This window comes from Lithobates pipiens, unplaced genomic scaffold, assembly GCF_037356315.1.
Source record: "Lithobates pipiens isolate NorthernLeopardFrog02 unplaced genomic scaffold, aLitPip1_a1.2 Scaffold_10, whole genome shotgun sequence".
NCBI classification, from domain to species: Eukaryota; Metazoa; Chordata; class Amphibia; order Anura; family Ranidae; genus Lithobates; species Lithobates pipiens.
In genome coordinates this window covers 181,493,078-181,517,778 of record NW_027507686.1, presented here as the reverse complement: position 1 = coordinate 181,517,778, position 24,701 = coordinate 181,493,078, and the positions used below count along the sequence as shown (strand labels likewise).

Here is a 24,701-nt window from a genome sequence, read left to right as displayed (position 1 = left end):
CCCCACAACCCTTGCCTGGTGGTTGTGGGGGTCTACGAGTGGGGGGGCTTATCGGAATCTGGAAGCTTCCTTTAACAAGGGGGCCCCCAGATCCCGCCTCCCCATATGGGAATGGGTATCGGGTACATTGTGCCACTACCCATTCACCTAAAAAAAGCAGTGAAATGAGACAAAAAAAATAGATGGTTTTTAACAATTCCTTTATTGTAAAATAGCTCTGAGTGGTCTTCTCCCCCGAGCCATGTCTCTCGCCGTCATCTTCTCCTGGTGCTGTCTCTCTTGCCGCCATCTTCTGTCGCTGTCTCTCTGTCATGGTTATGCAGTGATCTTCCTGTGTTTGCTTACCTCCCCTCGTGTCTTCAGACTAAGGGGCCAGCCACTTCCACCTGGTGGTTTTAATAACCTCTCCTCTAAGCATGGCTCCACCCCAGGCCCTATCAGGGAGCCCTATATTAACCTGTGCACTGCAGGCCATCAATCTGATCAACCATTGTGTATTCCTTTGTGTGTTAGCTTCCTGTTTCCTGCCGTGTGCTCTGCTACTGTTTTCCATTACCGACTTTGGTGCGTTTTGACTATCCTTGTTTGCCTGTGATCCTGACCTTCTGGCGTGTACCCGACTATTCTTGTCTGCTTGTGGCCCCGACCTTGGCTTTGTCCCTCACCATCCCTATCCTCCTGTTGCCTACTGTGGGTGTGAGCTGGGGGATCCTGGGGGTCGCGACCTGGAGCCAGTTGCAGCCAAGTCCATCCTCACCACCAGAGGCGCTGGTGAACACCTGCTGGCTCTTAGACTCCACGCCCCAGGGAATCTTACAATCTAACCCCAGTGAGATCTGTCCCCCGTCTGCAGCAGTCAGCCGTAGGGTCCACAACCTTGCGGTGCACTCCTGATCCCTACGGTGTGCGCCTGTCACCTCGCCTCAAGGTGACCTGACACTCTCCCACCACTGCCTACTTCTCCCGCTGCTTTGTTCTTCCTCGCTGCCTGGTTCTTCCTCATCGCTGTCTTCCTCTGTTGTGTTGTCACCCGCTGTCCGGTGTCTCTTACACAGCCATGGGGAGTGACCATTTGTTGATGACACACAGAAAGCCCTCCCCCTTTTTTCCCAAAAAATAAAGGGGATTGGGCTCTCCGTGTGACGTCAACGGATGGTCACGCCCCATGGCTGTGTAAGAAACACCAGACAGTGAGTGACAATACAATGGAGGAGACAGCAGCGAGGAAGAACACAGCAGCAGGAGAAGTAGGCGTTGGTGGGAGAGATGGCAACAGAAGACGGCAAAAAAAGATGGCGGCAAGAGAGACAGCACCAGGAGACGATGTCGGCAGGAGACACGGCTCGGGGGAGAAGACCACTCAGAGCTATTTTACAGTATTACAAGGGATTGTCAAAAACTGGCTATTGTTTTTTTGTCACATTTCACTGCTTTTTTTTGGTGAATGGATAGGGCTACAATGTACCCGATACTCATTCACATAGGGAGGGGTGGGTAGGATCTGGTGTCCCCTTGTTAAAGGGGGCTTCCAGATTCCGATAAGCTCCCCACCCTTAAACCCCCACAACCACCGGGCAAGGGTTGTGGGGATGAGCACCCTCCCCGTGTTGAGAGCATGTGGGCTGGTATGGTTCAGGAGGGGGGGCGCTCTCTTGTCCCTCCCTCTTTTCCTGTGGGCTGCCAGGTTGCATGCTCGGATAAGGGTCTGGTTTGGATTTTGGGGTAACCCCATGTAATTTTTTTAAATTGGGTCCCCTCCAAATCCATACTAGAGCCATAGGGCTTGGTATAGACTGGGGGGGGAACCCCACATCATTCTTTTTTAAATGTCGCCATGGGGAGTCCCCTTTGAATCCATACTAAACCCGAAGAGCCTGGTATAGACCTGAGGGGGACCCTATGCATTTTTTTTTGGAATCTTTTTTTTTTTTTGGCTTTCAGTGGGGAAGCCGTCGACAGCTGATGACTCATTGGTTGTTAAGAACACGGTGGCTGGCTCCCTGGTTAGCAACCAGATATATGCAGTGTTAAAATAATAACCGCAAAATACATCAAAAATTGCATCACAAACGCAACAGTTGCATTTCTGGTGCTGTTCCATTAAAATCTATTACCCCAAATCGCGTGAAAAAAGTCCCCGATCATTTCCAAATATGCACTGGCCGCAAAATGAATAGATGTGAACTAGTACCATAGGAAACCATGTTAAATGGACTGTAGATTGTTTCTGCAAACTGCAAAACGCACAAAAAATGCATAGGAGGAACCTTTGGTCAGGGCCAGTTCACACTGGAGAGATGTGGGAGCCCTGCGGATCCATTGTGGGTTCCCGTATCACATACAACTCGCAGGCAGTTCACACTGCCATATGCGAACTGCTGGGATTGTCAGTAGAAAGCTAATGACACTTCCAAATCAGTTTGCATATAACAAAGTGAAGTGCAAATTCAGACAGCACCCATGCGATCTGATTCTGCTGTGGACTAAAAAAAGGGTCCTGTGCGAGTTTGGTCCAAATGTGATGCAAATTCAACAATACAATCTGTATGGCTGAGTTTGCATAACACAGACATCGCATGTGATTTTCAGTGTGGGGCAAATCACATCCGATGTTGGACAGCACAGCAGTGTGAACCAGCCCTAAGGCCCCTTTCACACTTGTGTGACTTGTCCTGCGACTGTCCATAGACCTCAAGATTTCACTGGCATTGCTTCAAATCACATCAAATTTGCAGCACAAAGCATTGCAAAATCGCTGTACTTTCAGGTCGCATGAGTGTGAAAGGGGCCTCATGGACCTCAAGTTGTATGAAAATTCGGCCAAGTGTGAAAGGAACCTAATGAGATTCATTGATAACACACTTGAATTAGGCCCCATTTGCACTTCTGCGACCAATGCCTGTGTAATCTTGCGGTATATGGACCTCAAGTTGCATCAGAGTCAAACCAAAGTAGTGCAGGGACGAATTTGACCCACTTGCAGGATGCACAAGTCAGAACAGTGCCTAATTCAAAGGTATTATCCATGAATCTCATTCACACTGCTGCGACCCGAAAGTCACACTACTTTGCTGCTGCAACTTGGCCCCAACTTCTGGGAATGCCTGTGTAATATTGTGCAATATTGTGTAATATTGTGCCTTTTGTACCTCAAGTCAGATGAAAGTCACATCAAAGTAGTACAAGGACTACTTTGAAGTTGTTGCAACTTGAAGTAGCATATATATATATATATATATATATATATATATATATATATATATATATATCTCATTGAGAATCATAGGGTACAACTTGTCATGCAACTCGGAGGTCCACATTTTCTGGAAAAGTCACCCAACTGTGAAACAAATCATATATATTTTAATAGAAAGGAACTCTTATTTATATTTGTGTAGTCCTTGCTGATTTACATCAGCAGAACAAATGCAGGAAGTTATGTGTGAACATGGGCCAGAAGCAAATGTGTGGTGATGCCAAACAAATCAATGAACCACACCAACTCTAACTACCACATCCACCTCCACATTGAGTAAGCACAAGAACATATTTTACACTTACCTAGCAAATGAGAAGCACCTTCTTTGTGCTAAAGAGGAACCTTGCCATGTTTACCTAGCTGGAGATCCTGACCAGCACAGGAACTTCTGGATGATTACAATGACTAATTTCCAGGTCAGAAGGTGAAACCATGATCTTTTGATCACAACCATAATTAGAATTGTTTTATTTTTGTTTATTTGCAGATATGCATATAATGATATTTGAAGGTAAACTTAAGGAAGTTCAATAAGAAATAGTGTCCCTGGGATAGCAGCAGGTGAATTACAAAGACAAAGGCCCAGTTTGAGCCCTGGTTCACACTGAAAGCGGGGAAAAATTGTTCAGCTGAAATCACAATTTCATTCCCACATGTCAGTACCGACTGCGGGGGAAATTTCAGACATCTGTGCTACTGCACTTATGTCAATAAAAAATAAAAAATAAATTGCCCCCGAAGTCGCCAAAAAGAAGTACAGAAACTACATCTGGAAATTGCCGCGCCGCACCAATTAGAACGGTGCAATTTCCGCTGATTTAACATGTCAAATCGCACCAATGTGAACCAGGGCTGACACATACAACACTGCCTATCCACCAGCTGAATTCATTACCTGCTATTCTCCACAGCAATTATATATAAAGCTTCCACTTAACATGTATCTGCAGGTGTGCTGAAGAGATTCGTTTTTTTGCGCGCAAATACATATAGAAATGATAAGATCTAAAAATTGCACTTCACCAAAATCACCACCCCCAAAACTAATTAAAAAGAAGAAAGAAAAGAGGGAAAAAAAAACACAACAAACAAGCTCTATAATGTACTTTTATTTTGCCAGCAGAAAAAAACTCAAGTGTGTTTTTTTTGTATTATATTTGTGCTGTGTTGTGACAAAAAAAATTACGTTTGTGCTGCTTTTTTTCTTTTTTTTTTTTTCTCTTTAAGATATTAGCAATTGTTTTTCCAGACTATGTATTCACCCAGACCTCTTACAAGAGCAAAATGGCACAAAATGATTTTTTTTTTTTTCACGTGCACTCATTTTTTATGTGAAGAATGGTTTCGGAATGTTGAAAAAGTACTGTCTGGGTGAAAAAGAAATGGTTAGCACGTGATTCTCACATGTGGAGGGGGTTTGATCAAGTATAATGTACAATTTCTCCAAAACCAAACCAGCACAAATGTTATTTTTGTGGCACAAATCAGCAAGAACGAATGGTATATTTGGTTTTATATTTAATCACATGGGGTGCAAAGTGGGCGTGGGTGGAGTTTGATTAAATATAATGTCTAATATCTTCAAAGCCAAACTGGTGTATTTGTTATCTCTCATCTTTTTCATCTGTCATCTAGGCTTCCTCTCAATCTCACCACTCTGTATCATGCACTCCTTACTTTTCCTTCTTACAGTTGCATCCTCACTCCTTAAACTCTATCTTCTTCATCCCTCTTCTCCACCCCCCAGCTTATATCTATCACCCTCACTACTATCTTCACCTTATCACTTCATGCATCAGCTTCTGCTAATTCTAAACCCATATACCAATAAAACCTGCAGGACACTGGGACGTGTCCCCCCACATAAGTCACACTCCGATATCACCTCTCTCACCCTTCTGCTTCTCCTAACTTCTGGAGATATTTCCTCAAATCCTGGACTGCCATCATTTACCTTTGGCAAACATACCCGGCACCCCCATCCTCTGATAGGAGCTGCAATACACACAATCGCATTTCTATTCCTCTTCTGCCTAGAACCAGCCTCCCCTTCTCCTGTGCCCTTCTCTGTGCCCCGCTCTGTTTGTAACAAACTCATCTCCGTCCATGACCTATTTATCACAAACTCCCTGAACCTACTTGCAATTACTGAGACCTGGATTCCAGTATCTGACTTTCCTTCTGCTGCTGCTCTCTCCTATGTTGGCCTCCTGTGGACTCACTCTGCCAGGCCTAGTGGACGGAAAGAGGTGGTGTTGGAATCCTTCTATCCCCTCAAAGCACTTTTCAGGTTCTTCATTCACCCCCCTCCCTGTCCCTCTCCTCATTTGAAGCTCACTGTATTCGTATATTTTCTCCAGTTTCGTTGAGAATTGTTGTGATCTATCGTCCCCCTGGACCGGTATCAAGCCTCTTTGACAACTTCTCTGCCTGGCTATCCTACTGTCTCTCTTCTGAAATTCCAGCAATCATTCTTGGTGACTTCAACATCCCTGTTAATCTTAACACTCGGGCTACTTCTAAGCTGCTGAGCCTAACATCCTCTTTTGACCTAAAACAATGAACACACGCTTCTACTCTGTTGGCAACTGCCTTGACCTGATAGTCTCCTACCTATGCACTCCGCACAACCTCTCCAATATTCCTTTTCCTCTCTCTGATCACCACCTTATTAGTTTTGTGCTCTCCTTATCTTCCTCCTTGCCTTCCAACAACCAAACTATTACCCGTAGAAACCTTCACCATCTTAACCCTTCTCTTTTTTTTTCTGCTACAGACAAAATCTCATCCATGTCCTGCCTCAACTTGGCCAATTCTATCTACAACAGTTCACTGTCATCCACCCTGGATACCTTTTCCCCCCTCACTACACACAGAATCAGGCCCTGAACACTACAACCTTGGAAGACAGACAATACCAGATGCCTCAAAAACAGAGCCGCAAAGGCACAAGATTTCAGCCAATATAAATCTGCCCTTCAAAAATACCATTCCTGCCTCCGCACTGCCAAACAGACCTACTTTATCACCCTCATTAACACCCTTTCACGCAGTCCCCGTCAACCCTTTTCTACCTTTACCACTCTACTTCGTCATCCATTACCTCCACCCACCTACTTACTCACTGCCCAGGAGATTGCTGATCACTTCAAAAATAAGATTGAGACAATTTGTCTCGAGTTCTCAACTTTACAGATATTTCCCTAACTTTACACTTCTTGTCCTCTTGCACAATCAATACTTCCCTCTTTTAACCTATATACTATAGAGGAAGTTAACTTTTTTCTAATGCCCACCTAACCTCCTGCCCACTGGACCCTGTTCCTTCTCAAATACTACAGCCACCATCTGGCTCTATCCTACACTCTTTAACTCATATCTTCAACATCTCACTCTCTACTGGCATCTTCCCCAACCCTGTAAAATATGTGCTAGTCACTCCCATACCAAAAAAGGTCTCACTAGACCCCACCAATCTTAATAACCTAAGACCCATCTCTTTACTCCCTTTTGCCTCTAAACTCCTTGAACGTTTAGTCTACAACCGACTGAGCAACCTTATTGACAATAACCTTCTTGATCCCCTTCAGTCTGGATTTTGCCCACAGCACTCCACAGAAACTACCCTCCTAAAACTCACAAATGACTTACTATTAGCCAAAACCAATGGTCATTATTCCGTACTTTTACTCTTGGACCTTTCCGCTGCCTTTGATACAGTTGACCACCCCCTCCTCCTCAAAAAACTAAATTTGCTTGGTCTCCATGTCTGTGCTCTCCATTGGTTTGAATCTTATCTATCTCATTGCACTTTCAGTGTCACTTACAACTCCACTTCCTCCTCTCCAACTCCTCTTACCGTTGGGATCCCCCAAGGTTCTGTCCTTGGACCTCTACTATTCTTGATCTACACGTCCTCCCTGGGTCAGCTGATAGCCTCCCATGGCTTCCACTACCATTTATATACTGATGACACCAAAATTTATCTCTCTGCCCCTCAGCTCACCCCATCAATCTCCTCACGCATTGCTAATTTGCTAACAGACATAATAGCCTGGATGTCAAACCACTACCTCAAACTGAATCTAAAACTGAGCTCTTAATAATTCCTCCTCCATGTGCCCCTTCCCCTGACTTCTCTATCAAGATTAATGGCACATCTATCAGTCTGTCCTCACATGCCAGGATGCTAGGGGTAACCTTAGGCCCACATCTCAGGCCCACATCCAATCCCTGTCTAAATCATGCCACTTTAGCCTCCGCAACATTTCCAGAATATGCCCCTTTTTAACCAATGACACCACCAAGCTTCTAATTCACTCCCTGGTTATATCTCGCTATCGGTTCACCCTTGCGACTAAGCGCAGTTCGCCCCCTGGAGGTGGTACAGGGAGCAAATGGCCCAAAGAGGCACAGGCAACCCAGGTGGCAGGAGGGAGCCTTGCGTGAAGGTCTGGTAGGGGTGAGCACCTTGTGTAGCGACTGACTGGGTGGTAGCTGTAGTAGACAGGAAACCAGGCTGGGGGTCAAGCACTGACAGTCCATGCAAACACAGGCTCAGGTAAGGTGTCTTTGGGAGACACAAGCAAGTCCAGGTCACAAGCCATGGGTCAGGGCAGGAGACAGGAGGCAGGTCCGTGTCACAGGCAGAGGGTCAAACACTGGAGAGAAGCAGAGTTCATATAACAAAGCCAAGGGTCAAGTCCAGCAGATAAGCAGCAGCGTCAAAGAACAATCCGGGTCACAACGGATAATCAGATGCACAGAACAGGTTTCAGGTAACAGGAGCTGAAGACAAACCAGCAATTGATGTGTGCGTCAGAGCAGCTTTTATAGGCTGCCAGGGGGACTCTAAATGTGCGCCAATGCGCACAGGAGTGCGCCAGTGCGCATGTGCGTGCGCCTGAGCGCCGGACCGCGAATGTGCATGCGCCGGAATGCCATTCCGTCGCGCATGCACGCAGGGACACGGCTGAGGCGCCTGGATGGTCCAAACCCCTGTTACTCGCCTTGTCTACTGCAACTCCCTCCTCATTGGATTACCTTTACATAGACTATCCCCCCTTTCAGTCCATAATGAATGCCGCTGCAAGACTCATCCACCTAACCATTCAGTGTCCTTCACCCCTCTCTGCCAATCTCTCCACTGGCTTCCACTCACCAAAAAAAAAAAAAAAAAGTACTAACAATAATTTACAAAGCCATCCATAACACTACCCCCAACTACATCACTAAGCTAGTCCCAAAATACCAACCAAGCCACTCTCTTCAGTCCTCCCAAGACCTCCTGCTCTCTAGCTTCCTTGTCACCTCCTCCCATGCTCAACTCAAGGATTTCTCCAGAGCTTCTCCCATCCTTTGGAACTCCTTACTCCAATCGGTCTGATTTGTCCCCTAATCTATCCATCTTTAGACAATCCCAGAAAACTCTTCTCTTTAAAGAAGCCTATCCTGCTTCTAACTAATACACTGTTTTACTTCCTCCATCAGCTCATCCCCCACAGCTATTACGTTTTTGTATCAATTGACCCTCCCTTTTTAGATTGCAAGCTCTAATGAGCAGGGTCCTCTGATTCCTCTTGTACCAAATTGTAATGTATACGTTAATTTTTTTAAGCAGTGCACAAACTGTTGGCACTATATAAATCCTGTATTATAATAATAAAAATAATAAAAGTATCTAATAACATGGGATGCCAAGTGGGTGGGGCTTGATCAAATAAAAACAAACTTTTACGATGAACATCGTATCAGCAGGCTGGGTAATGGGTACCAGCTCAACATGCTGGGTAACGGGCACTGGCTCAGTAGGCTGAGTAATGGGCACCGGCTCAGCAAGCTGGGCAATGGGCACCGGCTCAGCAAGCCGGGTGATGGATACTGGCTCAACAGGCTGGGTGACGGGCACTGGTTCAGCAGTCTGGTTAGCAGGAACTGGCTCCACAGGCTGGGTAACAGGCATTGGCTCCACAGGCTGGGTAACGGGCACAGGAACTTCAGGCTCAGTAATGGGCACCGGAACTTCAGGCTGGGTAATGAGCACCGGAACTTCAGGCTGGGTAATGGGCACCGGAACTTAAGGCTGGGTAACGGGTACCGGAACTTCAGGCTGGACCGCCGGCACCAGAACTTCAGGCTGGAACAGATCAGCTGGCGTGGAGGCAAGATTGGATACTGGCATCATGGTATGGGTTGTGAAAAACTCCAGATTATTTTTGGTTTTAGCCACTGAAGATTTGTATGTGGATACAGGGCTGTAGGTAGTGGATGCCGCTGGTAGAAGCAAAGAGTGGAGCTGATGGAGGCAGCCAAGAAGAAGCAGAGGGGTTAAAGGCAGGGTAGGTGCAGCAGGAGGAAACGGGGTACTGGTACTTCATTGGTAGAAGGGTGTATTGGGCGGCAACTGTGGTTGTTGGGGGTAAAGGTGAGGAAGACATTTCAGCAGGCTGGTATCTAGCCACCGAAATGGGAGGTTGGGGCTGATAGAGGCAGAGTGCAACAAACTTGACCAGGCTTGTAATAGTGATTGCACAAAAACAGGTTTGCGCATTGCTCGTCTGACCAGACACTGCACTAAACCAATATATTCTGCAACCACCTGTTGAGGGCAAGCTGAATAATGTTCAAAGAAAAAGGCTGAGTCATATTCCAATAGCCAAACCAAAGACTCTACCTGAGCTGCACTAAAAGGGGGTGTATAGTCATCACCTCCCCTGGAGGCATTAGACATGGCCGACTCAGCACAGATCTGAATTAATGGTTGCACGTCTTCAAACAAAAAACTGCCTTGAGCAATAAAAACATGAGCTAGACGGATGTATTCTAACAATTGTTCCTTAGTGCATTCACCTAATGTCTGATAACAAAAATCTCTGTCATCTGTTGCCAGGAGTGATAAATACAGAATATCTTCCAGATGCATCTTTAATAATAGCAAGTACTCAGACCCAATTCCCAGGTGCAACCAATCTTATTGTATGGCTTCAGAATTCTGTCAAGGATGTTATACACAAACATCCAATACGGGTGATCAGTTCATTGGGCTGCACCAAGGAATCAGTGACAAATGAATAAATGAAAAAGGATGTTTATTTAAGATAAGGACACATGTGCAAACCATAAACAAGTAAATATGTGCAAACCCCAAAAACACCTAACCAATGAACTAATATATATACACAAGCAAAGTTAACAAACATGAAATAAACACGGCAGGGACAAAAGCAACAGGGGAACAGAAGCCAGGTATAAGGAAGCAGACCGTAAAGGGAGCAGGTAAGAGGCGTCAAGGACAGGATACACAGAACAGGATCCAGGACAAGCAGGAACAAAATCAGGTACGGGCAGGGACAAGTCTAGCAGAGGGAATTCTGAAGCATTTGAGTTTTGGTTCAGGATGGGTTTATATAGACCAGCAGACCAACAGGTGTGCTTGATAGCTGGTTCGTAGTCCAGGCAGAGAGACACCCACTTGTGGCCACCAGAATTACACACTTTGGTGCTGAGTGTATCAGTGCCACCAGAAGGTGAAACCAGTAATGACACCGTTCCTGACAATTTGCAATATCACTCCTTTTAAAAAAAAAGTGTTTAATATAATAATTAAAACAAACATTGATCTGTGCTAAGTACAAATTACCCTAAGATACCAGAATTTAATTATCAGGAAAGGACCATACACAGCAAATTGATAAGATCTCACCAGTATCATCCATCAATCCCATTAAACACATTTTTAGGTCCTCCTAATACAGGTTCTCATCACTGCCTGACCTGTATACAATAGTGTGATATAAGGGAAATCTTTCCCTCATTCACATAAGGGATATGGTATAAATATTAAAGATCATTATACCTGTCAACTATCATATGTAATTTACATCATAAAATGTCCTTGAGGTTTATTGTATATGGGAGAGACCACACAAAATGTCAAAGACTGTATTGCTCATCACAAATATTCTATTAGGGACAAATTGGTGCAAATGCCTTTAGCCTGACACTTTGTGGAAAGAGGACATACCGTTTCTGAACTTAATTACATGGTAATTTATGGAGTGGCCCACAATAGGTGTGGAGGTTACAGGGAATTGGCTTTAAAGTGGATGTAAACCCTCATATATACCCAGTGAAGTGAACAGCCTCAGATGATATACAGAGATTAAACAAATCTCCCTACATAATATCTGCTGTCTTCATCTTTATATACTGTTTAGAAAGTGCACAGAATGTTAGGAGATTTTCTCTTCCTGGTTAGCATTGCAGTGAAACCTGGGCATAAAGCCAAGAAAGTTGATTGGAAGAAATGCACACACCCCCTCTCCTCATAGGTAGAGACTTTCAGCTCTGTTCTTTGAACAGTTCAGCACTCTGCTGATCTATTTATAGCATCCTCTCCAACACAAAACTCAGACTACTTTTATCATATGTGACAGAATTTGCCAGGAATTATCAGGCTGATAACAGATGAACAGCGTAGGAGACAGCTACGGGACTTAGTGCTTTAAAGAGAGATAACAAAACACTGCAGATATATGTACCCAGCTCAAATTTCATGAATTGGGTTTTCATCCACTTTTTTTAAATCAAATTTTTATTTCTTTTATATACAAACAACGATAACATACAACCCAGCACATATAGAGAGAATAACAAAAGAAGAGAAAAAAAAATTGAATTAAATCGATTGGGCACTGTGGAGTTGATTTACTAAAGACAAATAGACTGTGCAGTTTGCAAGAGCAGTTGCTCCAGAGCCCATTAAATGTGCAGAAGCTCTGCTGACTTCCATCATCCAATCATGTGCAAGCAAAAATTATGTTTTTTTTTATTTTCTTTGCATGTGATTGGGCAGCGAATCTTTGCAAAGTGAAACTTTATCTCATTTACTAAGCTCTGAAGCAACTGCACTTTGAAAGTGCACAGTCTATTTGCCTTTAGTAAATCAACCCCTTTGTGTCCAAGAGGGACGATTTTAATCTGTATTTATGTCTTTAATTGGTGACTGTAACAATGTGTGATGTTTGTTATTCCATCAATCTTTGAAGTTCTGATTATTTATTATATTCCTCTTTGACATTAAAGTGGATGTAAACCCGATTTTTTAATTTTTTTTTTAAATTAAGGTTTGCACCTTGTATAGTATAGGATTTCATGTCATCTGTGCCCAGTCTTGCCAAGAAGAATTAAAGGGGTTGTAAACCTTACGTTTTTTTCACCTTAATGCATCCTATCCATTAAGGTGAAAAAAACATCTGATAGTTACAGGCCCCCCAGCCCCCCGGGTTTACTTATCTGAGCCCTCAAAAGTACCGCGTTTAGAATGCACTGGCTTCTTGGCTCTTCTCGGCCTGGTATTCTCGGCTCTTCATTGGATAGATTGATAGAAGTGCAGCCATTGGTTTGCACTGCTGTCAATCAAATCCAAATAATGCAGCAACCTAGGGGCGGGACCGAGACATACACTCTGTATCTATGGATGCAGAGTGTATGAGACGGCAGCGTGCCCTCAAGGTAACCCCCTCGGGAGAGAGCTTCCTGGGGTGTTAGCTATTGTGGGGAGTAGCCGACAGAGCTGCCGTGGGACCCCAGAACAGGAGGATCGGGGCCACTCTGTGCAAAATGAGCTGCACAGTGGAGGTAAGTATGATATGTTTGTTATTTTTAAAAATTAAAAAGCTAACCTTTACAACCCCTTTAATCCAGCTCTGAGCAATCCTCTCCTCATCCCCTCCTAATTACTTCTCCAGCTCTCCCAGGATTGGCTGCTCCACACCTCATCATGATTGGGCATACTGAAAGAGGTTGTAAAGGTTTGTTTTTTATTTTCTAAATAGGTTCCTTTAAGCTAGTGCATTGTTGGTTCACTTACCTTTTCCTTCGATTTCCCTTCTAAATGTTTTTTTTCTTCGTCTGAATTTCTCACTTCCTGTTCCTCCTCAGTAAGATGTTCAGTAAGCTGGGAAATCGAAGGAAAAGGTAAGTGAACCAACAATGCACTAGCTTAAAGGAACCTATTTAGAAAATAAAAAACAAAGCTTTACAACCCCTTCAAGTCATTTGGTGACTTTTCTGGGTTTTGACTTGATGTTAGTGATCATAGCATAAATACACAGGAGAAATGTTTTTGTGGAAAGGGAAGTTTAGAGGTAGGCGGGGAGTCTGACATCACGACTCCATCCACTGAGTTCCAGACCCAACCACAGAATCTGCAGTTTTTTTGGGTCTCATAACAGACAGAGGGGAGACATTTGACAGGTAAGGATACATGCAGGAGGCTTGTATATCCTTATAGATAACCACTATGGCAGTAGTTTAGAAAGGATGAGAGTGGGTTTACATCCACTTTAAGGTGCCATGTCGGGACTGCATTCAATTGATGTGGGAGAATGATTTCTCATGTTGACTCTTCTCTCTATAAAATGAGTACATGCAATTGTATATTGTGGTGTTTTTGAGAAAAAGATAGTAATTGAATGGTTAATTAAATTAAATAATTAAGAGATTGATTCCAGACTTTTCAATGAGTATATACAGTAAATGTATATGGTTATTTGTATTGTGACATGTGTTCTTATCTGAAGAAGGCTATAACAACCTAGCCTGAAACATCTTGAGGCTTAGAAGAGGTACTGTGGGAGCACTGGAGAGAAGAGGAGTATTGCAGCAATATCAGTTTTTTAACCTTCAGGAGGCCAAAAAAATAACTTAGGAACTAAAAATAATGTTTTGAGTAATAACAATGCTATGTCATAATTTATTTAATAAGGTAGTTACACCTTTTCTTGTGATTATTTATTTGTAATATGTTTTAATCAAAATAACAGTGATGGCTCTCTAATATATATATATATATATATATATATATATATATATATATATATATATATATATATATATATATATATATATATATATATATATGCTCTCATCCTTGTGTGGTGATAAAGGAAAATGTACTTTACTACACAGACTGTCTTTTAATATCTCTAACATGTTCATTGATTTTGACTTCAAGGAAAAACAGACAATTCCCTCACCTGATGACAAATGTATAAACTACACCTGCATGATCTCAATGGGGAAGCTCAGTGCTGTAAAACAAGTGAAAAGCTGTGAGCATCAATCTCAGTCTGACTGTGGAATTGTAAGTTATTATGCTTTGTACTGTATTTTTTCCTGGATTTAAGCTTGTAGCCAACAAGTCATTATAAATCTTTACTTTAAATAATTAATGTAAGTACTGCAATATCAAAACATCAGTTCTGACAACCAGGGGTAATTTTAATGTACATATGCTATTTATTTCATTTTCTTGCCTTGGTACTTCCTGCTGTTTTTTTTGCAACACATGTCTTTTGCTTGGAGACAAGCCAAGTCACAACCAAAGTGGCAAATCTAAAAATCTATAGTAACTCCCAAAGCATCAATGGAAACAAAGAATCCTCTGTCCAGGCACTTTATGAGTAGTGTAGGAGGGTAAAGTAATGGGATGGTAATTGAGTCTTCTATGTTCCCTTCCTCATTCGGTGTCAATGAGAGAGCCACATGAAATGCCTTCCCCTGGGGTGGGTTTTTATGGGCTATGTTAGACAATGAATACTATCCCACACACAGGGTACCTTTACTGGAACAGATGATGAGTCTCTAATAAACTTTCTCAATGCAATTATATACCACTATGCAGAGGCGGCTCTCTAATTAGGCAAATTAGGTGATGGCCTAAGGCCTCGCCCTCTCAGGGTCCTCGCCACCGCCTAGTTTGCCTAAAGAGCTGCCTCTACTATCATCCTGCATCAATTCTAGTAAAGTCACCGCAGGGGAGCTTTGTGCCCATCTCGTTCAGTTTATAAACAGTCCTCCTCCTCTCTGCTCTGTTACACCATGCCTCATGAGATGACTGCCCAGTCTCCATTGGAACAGCCGGCAGAGACTGACAACTGCCCCGCCCCTCACAGCCCTGCCAGCAAATGCTGTCCGTCCCTTGAGTTGATACCTTGTGCAAAGGCTGGGCACAGCTAGCACTTCACACTTCAGCAGGATTGCGACTCCACCCTCCTTCCAGGGCGGGGCTTCTGTGGTGGAGGCGGAGCCAATTCAAGTTCTCTCGCTGTAGCCTGTCTGTGTGCACCCGACTGACTACTGAGCTCAGTGAGCTGATGATGTGCTGACTGAGCTGTAAGGGGACAGAGCATCTATGTGTGAGGTACATATGACTGGGGGTGTGTGCATGCGACGGGGTGACCATGTGATTGGGGGTGTGTGCATGTCACTAGGGGGTGAACATGTGACTGGGGGGTACATGCATGTGTCTGGGGGGTGTGCATGTGATTGGGGGGTGTGTGCATGTCACTAGGGGGTGTGTGCATGTGATTGGGGGGCTGGGCATGTGACTGGGTGGGTGTGTGCATGTCACTAGGGGGGTGACCATGTGATTGGGGGTGTGTGCATGTCACTAGAGGGGGTGAACATGTGATTGGGGGTGTGTGCATGTCACTAGGGGGTGAACATGTGATTGGGGGTGTGTGCATGTCACTAGGGGGTGTGTGCAAGTGATTGGGGGGCTGGGCATGTGACTGGGCAGGTGTGTACATGTCACTAGGGGGGTAAACTTGTGACTGGGGGGGTGTGTGCATGTCACTAGGGGGGTGTGTTCATGTCACTAGGGGGGTGAACATGTGACTGGGTGGGTGTGTGCATGTGAATGGGGGAGGAGTGTGCATGTCACCGGGGGGTGTGTGCATGTGATTGGGGGAGGTGTGTGAATGTGAATGGGGGAGGTGTGTGCATGTGAATGGGAGAGGGGGTGAACATGTGATTGGGGGTGTGTGCATGTCACTAGGGGGTGAACATGTGATTGGGGGTGTGTGCATGTCACTAGGGGGTGTGTGCATGTGATTGGGGGGCTGGGCATGTGACTGGGCAGGTGTGTGCATGTCACTAGGGGGGTGAACTTGTGACTGGGGGGGTGTGTGCATGTCACTAGGGGGGTGTGTGCATGTCACTAGGGGGGTGAACATGTGACTAGGTGGGTGTGTGCATGTAAATGGGGGAAGTGTGTGCATGTCACTAGGGGGGTGACCATGTGATTGGGGGTGTGTGCATGTCACTAGAGGGGGTGAACATGTGATTGGGGGTGTGTGCATGTCACTAGAGGGGGTGAACATGTGATTGGGGGTGTGTGCATGTCACTAGGGGGTGAACATGGGATTGAAGGTGTGTGCATGTCACTAGGGGGTGTGTGCATGTGATTGGGGGGCTGGGCATGTGACTGGGCAGGTGTGTGCATGTCACTAGGGGGGTGAACTTGTGACTGGGGGGTGTGTGCATGTCACTAGGGGGGTGAACACGTGAATAGGTGGGTGTATGCATGTGAATGAGGGAGGTGTGTGCATGTCACCGGGGGGGTGTGCATGTGATTGGGGGAGGTGTGTGCATGTGAATGGAGGAGGTGTGTGCATGTGATTGGGGGAGGTGTGTGCATGTGAATGGAGGAGATGTGAATGGGGGAGGTGTGTGCATGTCACTAGGGGGTGTGTGCATGTGATTGGGGGAGGTGTGTGCATGTCACCAGGGGGGTGTGCATGTCACCGGGGGGGGGGGGGGGTGTGCATGTCACTAGAGGGGGTGAGCATGTGATTGGGGGTGTGTGCATGTGACTGGGGGGGTGTGCATGTCACTAGAGGGGGGTGAACATGGGATTGGGGGTGTATGCATGTGACTGGGGGTGTGTGAATGTGACTGGGGGGTGTGCATCCCACTGGGGGGGTACATGCGACGGGGGGGGGGGGGTCAGCATGCAACGGGAGGTGCGAATGTGTTTGGGGGGGTACATGTGACTGGGGTTTACAGTCAGGTCTGCTCAGTCCTCTGCCAGTGTCCCAATGTGACAACCCGTGTCCTCCTGACCTGACTCCACCCCAGCCTCATCCCCAGCCACCCAGGGCTCCACTGCGGTGGTCGGGAGGTCCCAGCTCAGTCCAGTGTGATCCTCAGCCATGGTGGGCAAGGCGCTCTTCATTCTGCGCTGGCAGTGCTCATGATCGGCTTCTCTGTGGCTCCCACCAGGAGCTCTTCCACTATGAGGAGTCCGAGGGGACCTACTGCTTCCCAACAGGGATGACGAGAGAGACAGAACACTGACACCAGCACTAGCAGAGTGTACACTGACACCAGCACTGAGAGAGACAGAACACTGACACCAGCACTGAGAGACACTGACACCAGCACTAGCAGAGTGTACACTGACACCAGCACTAGCAGAGTGTACACTGACACCAGCACTGAGAGAGACAGAACACTGACACCAGCACTGAGAGAGACAGAGAACTGACACCAGCACTGAGAGAGACAGAGCACTGACACCAGCAATTTGAGAGACAGCACTGACACCAGCACTAGCAGAGAGACAGAGCACTGACACCAGCACTAAGAGAGACAGAGCACTGACACCAGCACTAAGAGAGACAGAGCACTGACACCAGCACTAAGAGAGACAGAGCACTGACACCAGCACTGAGAGAGAGACAGAGCACTGACACCAGCACTGAGAGAGACAAAGCACTGACCCCAGCACTGAGAGAGAGAGCATACTGCAGTGGGATGGAGTGCCCTGACACCAATACTGAGAGCATGCCAGCCCTGACACCAGCTTTGAAATAGAGGACACAGACACCAGTACTCTTAATATGCAATTCAATTTTATTGCTTGAATTATTTTTTCCCTTATGGACGTGAGTGGAGCCTCATTTCTAAGTTATGCCTAAGGCCTCACAAAGCCTAGAGCCGCCTCTGCCACTATGGTTCCTGATGCATTTAAGAGGGACATGCTGAGTCTATGCCCTCTCTACCTGTCCAGCGTATAACCGCTACCTCACTCCCAGTAACTGGATGAAGCCCCGCCGTGCACCTAGCTCTGACTTCACGTGTGGACACTTTACTTAACTCTTCCATATAGGATGGGGACCTCTGTGGTGCTGATCTGCTCCCATTGCTATGAGAGATAGACCTTCTTATTGAGAGAGTGCCAACAATAACTCCTCCTGCTAGAAGCTTTCCCTCCTGTCACATGTGCATGCTTATTAGGCTGCTAGAGAAACCTTCTCTACCCTTGGTAACCACTTGCTTGTACTAGACACTGTGTTAGCTCTCACACTAATGTCTTCATATCACAATGTGTTTAGTGACCCCAGTTGTAGACTACATGTGTCCGTTACTTGCATTACACTCCTTTAGTAACTTTAGACCAGGCAAAGGCAAAGTTTCAAAGCTTTACTGAAGAATACATTAACATACAAGAGCCCATTCTTGTCAGAATCCGTGGATGGTATCTTCAGAGAGGACTGCAAGTCTCAGCAATCTCTGAACTCGGCATGGCGCTGGCGACCCAGACTCCGGCAATAGCAGTGAGCACTTCCCACATATTTCTTTACCTCTGTGTGTGTGTGAGTCCTCCTGGGTCTGTCCCAGGACCTTAGAGTCGGACCGAAGAAAACACTAGCCTTCCCGGGTGGGGCGGCATTAAACTCTACCTGCCTACAACTTTAAATCTGAGGTCAGATGATGTCAGAAATGTGTGACATTATATAGCTGTAGGAACATGCCTGCATACAGCGTCCTATTGCTATGAGCATATATGCCATGCATCTAAGGACAATACACCCACACAATCAGTAAAATAGTACAGAGGGGTCTGGCCCTAGGCTGTTAGATGATTAGCTATAGCAGTGGGTTGTTGTCCTATCCAAGAGGAAGCAGGGTGGGAGGTTGAGCAATTTGGCACCCACTGTCAACCATTTAGAAGGCCCCTAAGATGCCAAGTACCACCTAAAGGTAAAAGCCGTATATCCAGAAATATAATGTTAAAGAGGAAGTAAAGGCAAAAAAAATAAAAAATAAAAAACACAGGCATAATGCATAGCATACTAGCTCATTATGAATAACTTACCTGAGAACGAAGCCCCCGAAGCGGTCCTCCGTCTTCCTCTTCGTCGCTGCCATGGATCCCGGAGTGACTTCCGAGTCTCACTGCTCTGGTGCTGTGATTTGCCGGAGCCGCGATGATGTCACTCCCGGCATGTGCACAGGAGCTGACACTTGCCGCGATCTGCGGCCTGCCCAGTGCACCTGCGTGCCTCTGTCTACGGCGCATGCGCCGTAGACAGCGGTGGCTGTCTTCGGGTAAATATCTCCTAAACCGTATAGGTTTAGGAGATATTTCTTGGACCTACAGGTAAGCCTTAATCTAGGCTTACCTGTAGGTCAAAGTGGTTTGTAAGGGTTTACAACCACTTTAAATTAGTCCATATATTACATTAAAACAATTACAAAAGAATATAAACAAATGAAAACAGTCCATCTGTGTCACAGTTTAAAGTCCTTTAGAATGTCCAGTGTGTCTTCAAATCCTAGAGTTTCTTGCAATGAATTAATTTCAAAAATGCTGCCTCTCCACCTAAAATGGAAAAACCTTTCAACCTGCTTAATTGCCTTTCTGTTAAGGTTAAAGCAGTAATAAACCAAAAATAAATCATTTATTACATTGCAGCTTACCAATTAGTACATGTAATGGCTGCACTCATTTTCATTTTTAGGCTTTCTTTCTTCTATTTTCATCTGGTGATCTGGCCAGTAGGTTTGTTGTTTTTCAAAAGAACAAGCTCCCTTTAACGTACATTCATCTACAACAAGAAAACACAAAATATTGGGACTTTGTAAGTGCTGAAACCTCCTCCTAGAATAATCAATCTTACAACGTGATATTAAAACTTCATTTTATAATAAATTATTAAAATTATGTCTTTACCAAAAAATAGACATATTGTAAAAGCAAGATTTATACATTGTAACGTAATAGATTATACAACAACCCCCCCCCCCCCACCCCTCCAAAGTATAGTAAATCCTCTATAGATAAATGTAATAGGCAGTCATGGATAACCATAACAGACAATATTTCACATATATGAGGAGATGCACAACCTGTCCTTTTTTTTGCCCTGTCGGCTTCTTCAGGGGTCTGGGTTTCTTTGTAGGGAAATAAATGTAGTTATTCTGGTATATATTGACTTTGGCAAGCCCCCTAGAGGCATTACACATTCCTGCCAGAGCATTGAAATGTGAACCGGGCATCTGTCTGTGACAGACGGACCAGGGGTCAAATGGAAGAGCTTCACCCAAAAGCCAAGAAAGGGTCCAATACAAAGGGATTGACAATTCAGGCTATTCAATCCTATGTTTAACCAAAAGGTACTAGATTCCAAAGGCCGGGATGAAGTGCACAATATCAGATCTTATCTCCCACAGAGAGGATGTCACAGCTAAGCCGTCCACACTGTTCACTTATTCCGAGTTGGATATATAACTGCTGCCATTGAAAGCAGAAAACAGGTGTTTACTGTAACTCATAAAATGTGAGCTGGAGTTTGGCTTCAATGTGTTAGGTGTACTAGCAGATTTATATACACTAACATTCCCCTTCCCCTGAGACTGGCAATGCTGCTGTCTGCAGTGCCCCCTATGCTTCTTCCAGAGTGGGGGCTTTCTAAAGCCCCTTCACATGTTCCGATTGGGTCCACCTGTCCATTTCTCTAGCAGACCTGATTGGAACCTCCATTTTCCTCTATGAAGTGGCAGCTGTAAATGTACATGTGTCCATGTAGGCCTCATGTACACTGCTGCTGGTAAACAAACATTTAGGAGCAGTTGGGCATTTTTTTTCAGCTGCCCCTGAACTCTCTTCAATGTTACCTTATCAGTACATGTACACAGGGTCGTTTATAGTCGTTTCTAGGCAGTTGAGCTTAGATGCATTTTTTGGAATTAATCCAGAAGCTGAGTTTACAGGCATTTCAAGCGCCAAATGCTTCTAAATGTGGCTATTTTTTTTGCCTATTTATATAGATATATACATATATATATATATATATATATATATATATATATATATATATATATATATAAAACGCTTCTAAACGCAAACTGAGCAGGTCTCTGGAATAATGTGTTCCAGAGCCTGGGGGGGGGGGGGGTCCCAGTCGTAAACTTGAGGTCCTTTGCTTGGGAGTGATGGCAAGCCTCATGCATGTTTGCCCGGGGGCCCCATAATCTCCTATTGCCCGGGGGCCCCATGAGTTGTCAGTCCGCCCCTGATACATTTGTATGTAGAATACGATCAAGGTGTCGGTTACTTAGCACCAGTAAAATTTTATATATATATAGTTTATAGAGTGGCACGACCTACAGGCAATCTGCAATCTATTTCTATTGTGAGGGGAGGGTCAAGGGGCTAGCCAGTCACCTGTCCCGTATTTTGTGGAATGTTTTGCTTCGTTCCAAAGTTCAAAGGCAAGTTTGTACATTGGGATAGCATCGTTGATTAGCTTCAACCATAAGGTGTTCGCTTCCATTACAACAATATAACTTTTCTAGAATAAAAGTGGAGAATGTGGAGTAGCCTTTTGGCAGGCATCGATATTTGCAGGTCACCAAAGATGCCCAGCAGACAATTCTTGGGGTGAATAATGTTAGGGAGGCCTAGGGCTGTGGAGATAAAGGAGCCCACCTTTGCCTAGAGGTCCTGAACCATTGGGCATGCCCAAAAACAGTGTAGGAAGTCAGCTTCCTGGCCACAGCCGCCGAAACATTCAGCCGTGGACGACAAACCAATCTTTTTCAACCTGGTTGAGGTGAGGTGAGATTGATGGAAATTTTTTACCTGTATAATGCGGTCTCTTGATGAAACAACTGATGTTTTGTACATGTCACTAAACTTTGTCCAGTCCTCCTCTGCAAGGGAGATGTCCATAGAGATCCATTTTTCCTGTGCCCTACTAAATCTGGGGTTAAAGTCAGTCATTAGGGCAGTGAAATAAGCAGATATAAGTTTTGTAGGGTCCGGTTGTCTCAGCAATTTCTCTAGTGGTGGTAGGTTAGTTGAGTCATCAAAGTCAAGTCTGAGCTGATGGAAGGATTTAAAGCCTTGTGCAGTGTATAGGTGACAAAGGTATTAAATCCCTTTGGAGTACCAATGTTTAGGGTCAGGTAAAGAGTAAAGCTCCTGTAAGGTGGAATTGAACCATAGAGGGTTATTTGGGGATACCGACCATGTGTGCCGTGTTATTTTGTTGGTGATGTATTTGAACAATGAAAGGGATTTGGCCAGCATAGAGGTGCCAGGGTGGGGCGAGACTTTGCCCCTATTAACAATATTGTGAAGGGTTTCCATGGAGGATGCAATGGCCCCCTCAGTGGTAGTACATACATTTTCTGCTATCGGGTGTAGCCAGTCATGGATATGCACCAGTTCAGATGCTAGGTAATATAGAAAGAAGTTTGGAAATGCCAATCCTGCCAGGTGTGTCAGTAACCTTAGTGTCTCAAGCGCCACTCTGGGGGATTTGCCAATCCACAGGAACGTACAGATTGTGTCTATACGTTTGAAAATAGATTTAGGTATTTTGCATGGGGAGTTGGCCAGGATGTATAGCAATCTTGGTAAATAGATCATTTTGAGGGTATTTGCCCTCCCCATGAGATCCAGGGTCAGGTCCATCCACTGTTTAGTTTTCTACTTTAAGCGAGTTAGAAGTGGGTCTAAGTTATTGACAAAGTAAGTGGACAGAGGTGTCTGCACCCAGGGCTGGACTCGGACAAAAATTTGGCCCTGGACTTCATCCAGACCGACCCACTCTAATTTTGCAAACACACACAAAAACAGTATTCTGCGCACTTGCACGAGAGTGACGTCATCATGGCCTTGTTAGCCACATAGCAAGAGTATGCAAACCCAGAAGCTAGACCAGGCGAAGGGGGAAGCCCCTGGGAGCAGTGACAGCACACTGCTGGAGGGCTTTGCTTCAAAGGTAAGTTTGTAATGCGACAATAAAATCGTGCCCACACTGCAAGGGCTTGTTTAGGTCCAGGCATGAAAATGGAAGATTTTCTTACTTGATCCTCCATATTGTTAGAATGGTCCTCAGAGTCTTCTCCCCCCATGCTCCAAGGTCTTCTGATGTCATCAAGACTGATGCAGAAACCATAACACCAATTTTTCCCTCTGGGGCCCCTTCATTCTATATGGTCCTTCTTCTAGGCCCCCTACATACCATACCACCCTCTAAATTCCATAGGGTCCTTCTTCCCATTGGGGCCCTCTTCATTCTCTGGGGTCCTTCTTCTAGGCCCCCTACATACCATACAACCCCCTACATTCCGTAGGGTCCTTCTCATTGGGGCCCCCTTCATTCCATAGGGTCCTTCTGATAGGGCCTCTACATCTCTAATCCCCATTCCTTAGGGCCCCTTCTTCCCACAAGAGCCTCTTCATTCTGTGGGCCCCCTGATGGTCTTTTATTTTCCAGCCCCCCTCTACCCCCTGTCACCTGCCCGAAGCCTGGCTCTGCATTATATATTTTAAAATAAACAACTAGTGCGCACACCTATTTTTAATCAACTGCAGTAGTGAGAAGCTGCCAACATCAAATAGGTTAACACAAACCCACAACATCAAAAATCCATTTGGTGCAAATAATGACTGAAATAATATGCAAAATCCAACATAGCTAAAAGTACATCAAAAGTGTTAATTAATATTGAAATGTGCATAAAAAAAAATTTCACCAAAAAATTCATATATAAACCATGCTTATAATTATAAGCATGGTTTATATATGAATTTTTAGATTTTTTTTCCTGAAAATATTTTTATGCACATTTCAATATTAATCGACAGTTTTGGTGAACTTTTAGCTATGTTGGATTTTGTATATTATTTGAATCATTATTTTCACCAAATGGATTTTTTATGTTATTTTATTTAGCGCCACATCCTTTGCTATATACAGTGTGTGTGTATGTGTGTATATATATATATATATATATATATATATATATATATATATATATATATATATATATTTATATATGTATATATATATATATATATATATATATATGTATATATGTATATATATATATATATATATATATATATATATATATATATATATATATATATATATATGTATATATATATATATATATATATATATATATATATAGTGATATCGGGGGTTGTTTAACTCAAGTGTACCCATTAGCGAGACCAATCCACACCAGAAATTCTATTTCAGGGCTTTTTGACCCACTTTTATTAAAGAAAGAAAGTGTCCATCGATAATTCCCATGCAGGGGTTTCAATTTCACAGCAGTAATAAACAAAAAAATACCAAGCCACCTGGCTCTATGGTCAGCTCTGCTGCTCAGGCTTTGCTTCAGCCCTCTTGACTTTATAACAGTATTACTGTACCTCAGCACTCTTTCCCAGCTTCCTTGCTCTTCCACCCCCCGGCTTTGACCCTCTGTCTGCTCGGACAAACAGAGCCATGCAGACATGCACACTTCTCCCTTGCTTGCCTGGACTCCTCAGGAGGGTGGAGCCCAG

The 24,701-nt window shown here is 44.5% G+C and overlaps 1 protein-coding gene across 1 annotated transcript in view; it reads left to right on the top strand.

The window, feature by feature from the left end:
• The window catches only part of LOC143925970 (intestinal mucin-like protein), a 129,935-nt gene that overhangs the window by 19,935 nt on the left and 85,299 nt on the right, over positions 1–24,701 (top strand). The window contains exon 2 of the mRNA XM_077450218.1: positions 14,277–14,405. Coding sequence (XP_077306344.1) covers positions 14,277–14,405 — 129 coding nt within the window. The remainder of the gene's footprint in view (positions 1–14,276; positions 14,406–24,701) is intronic.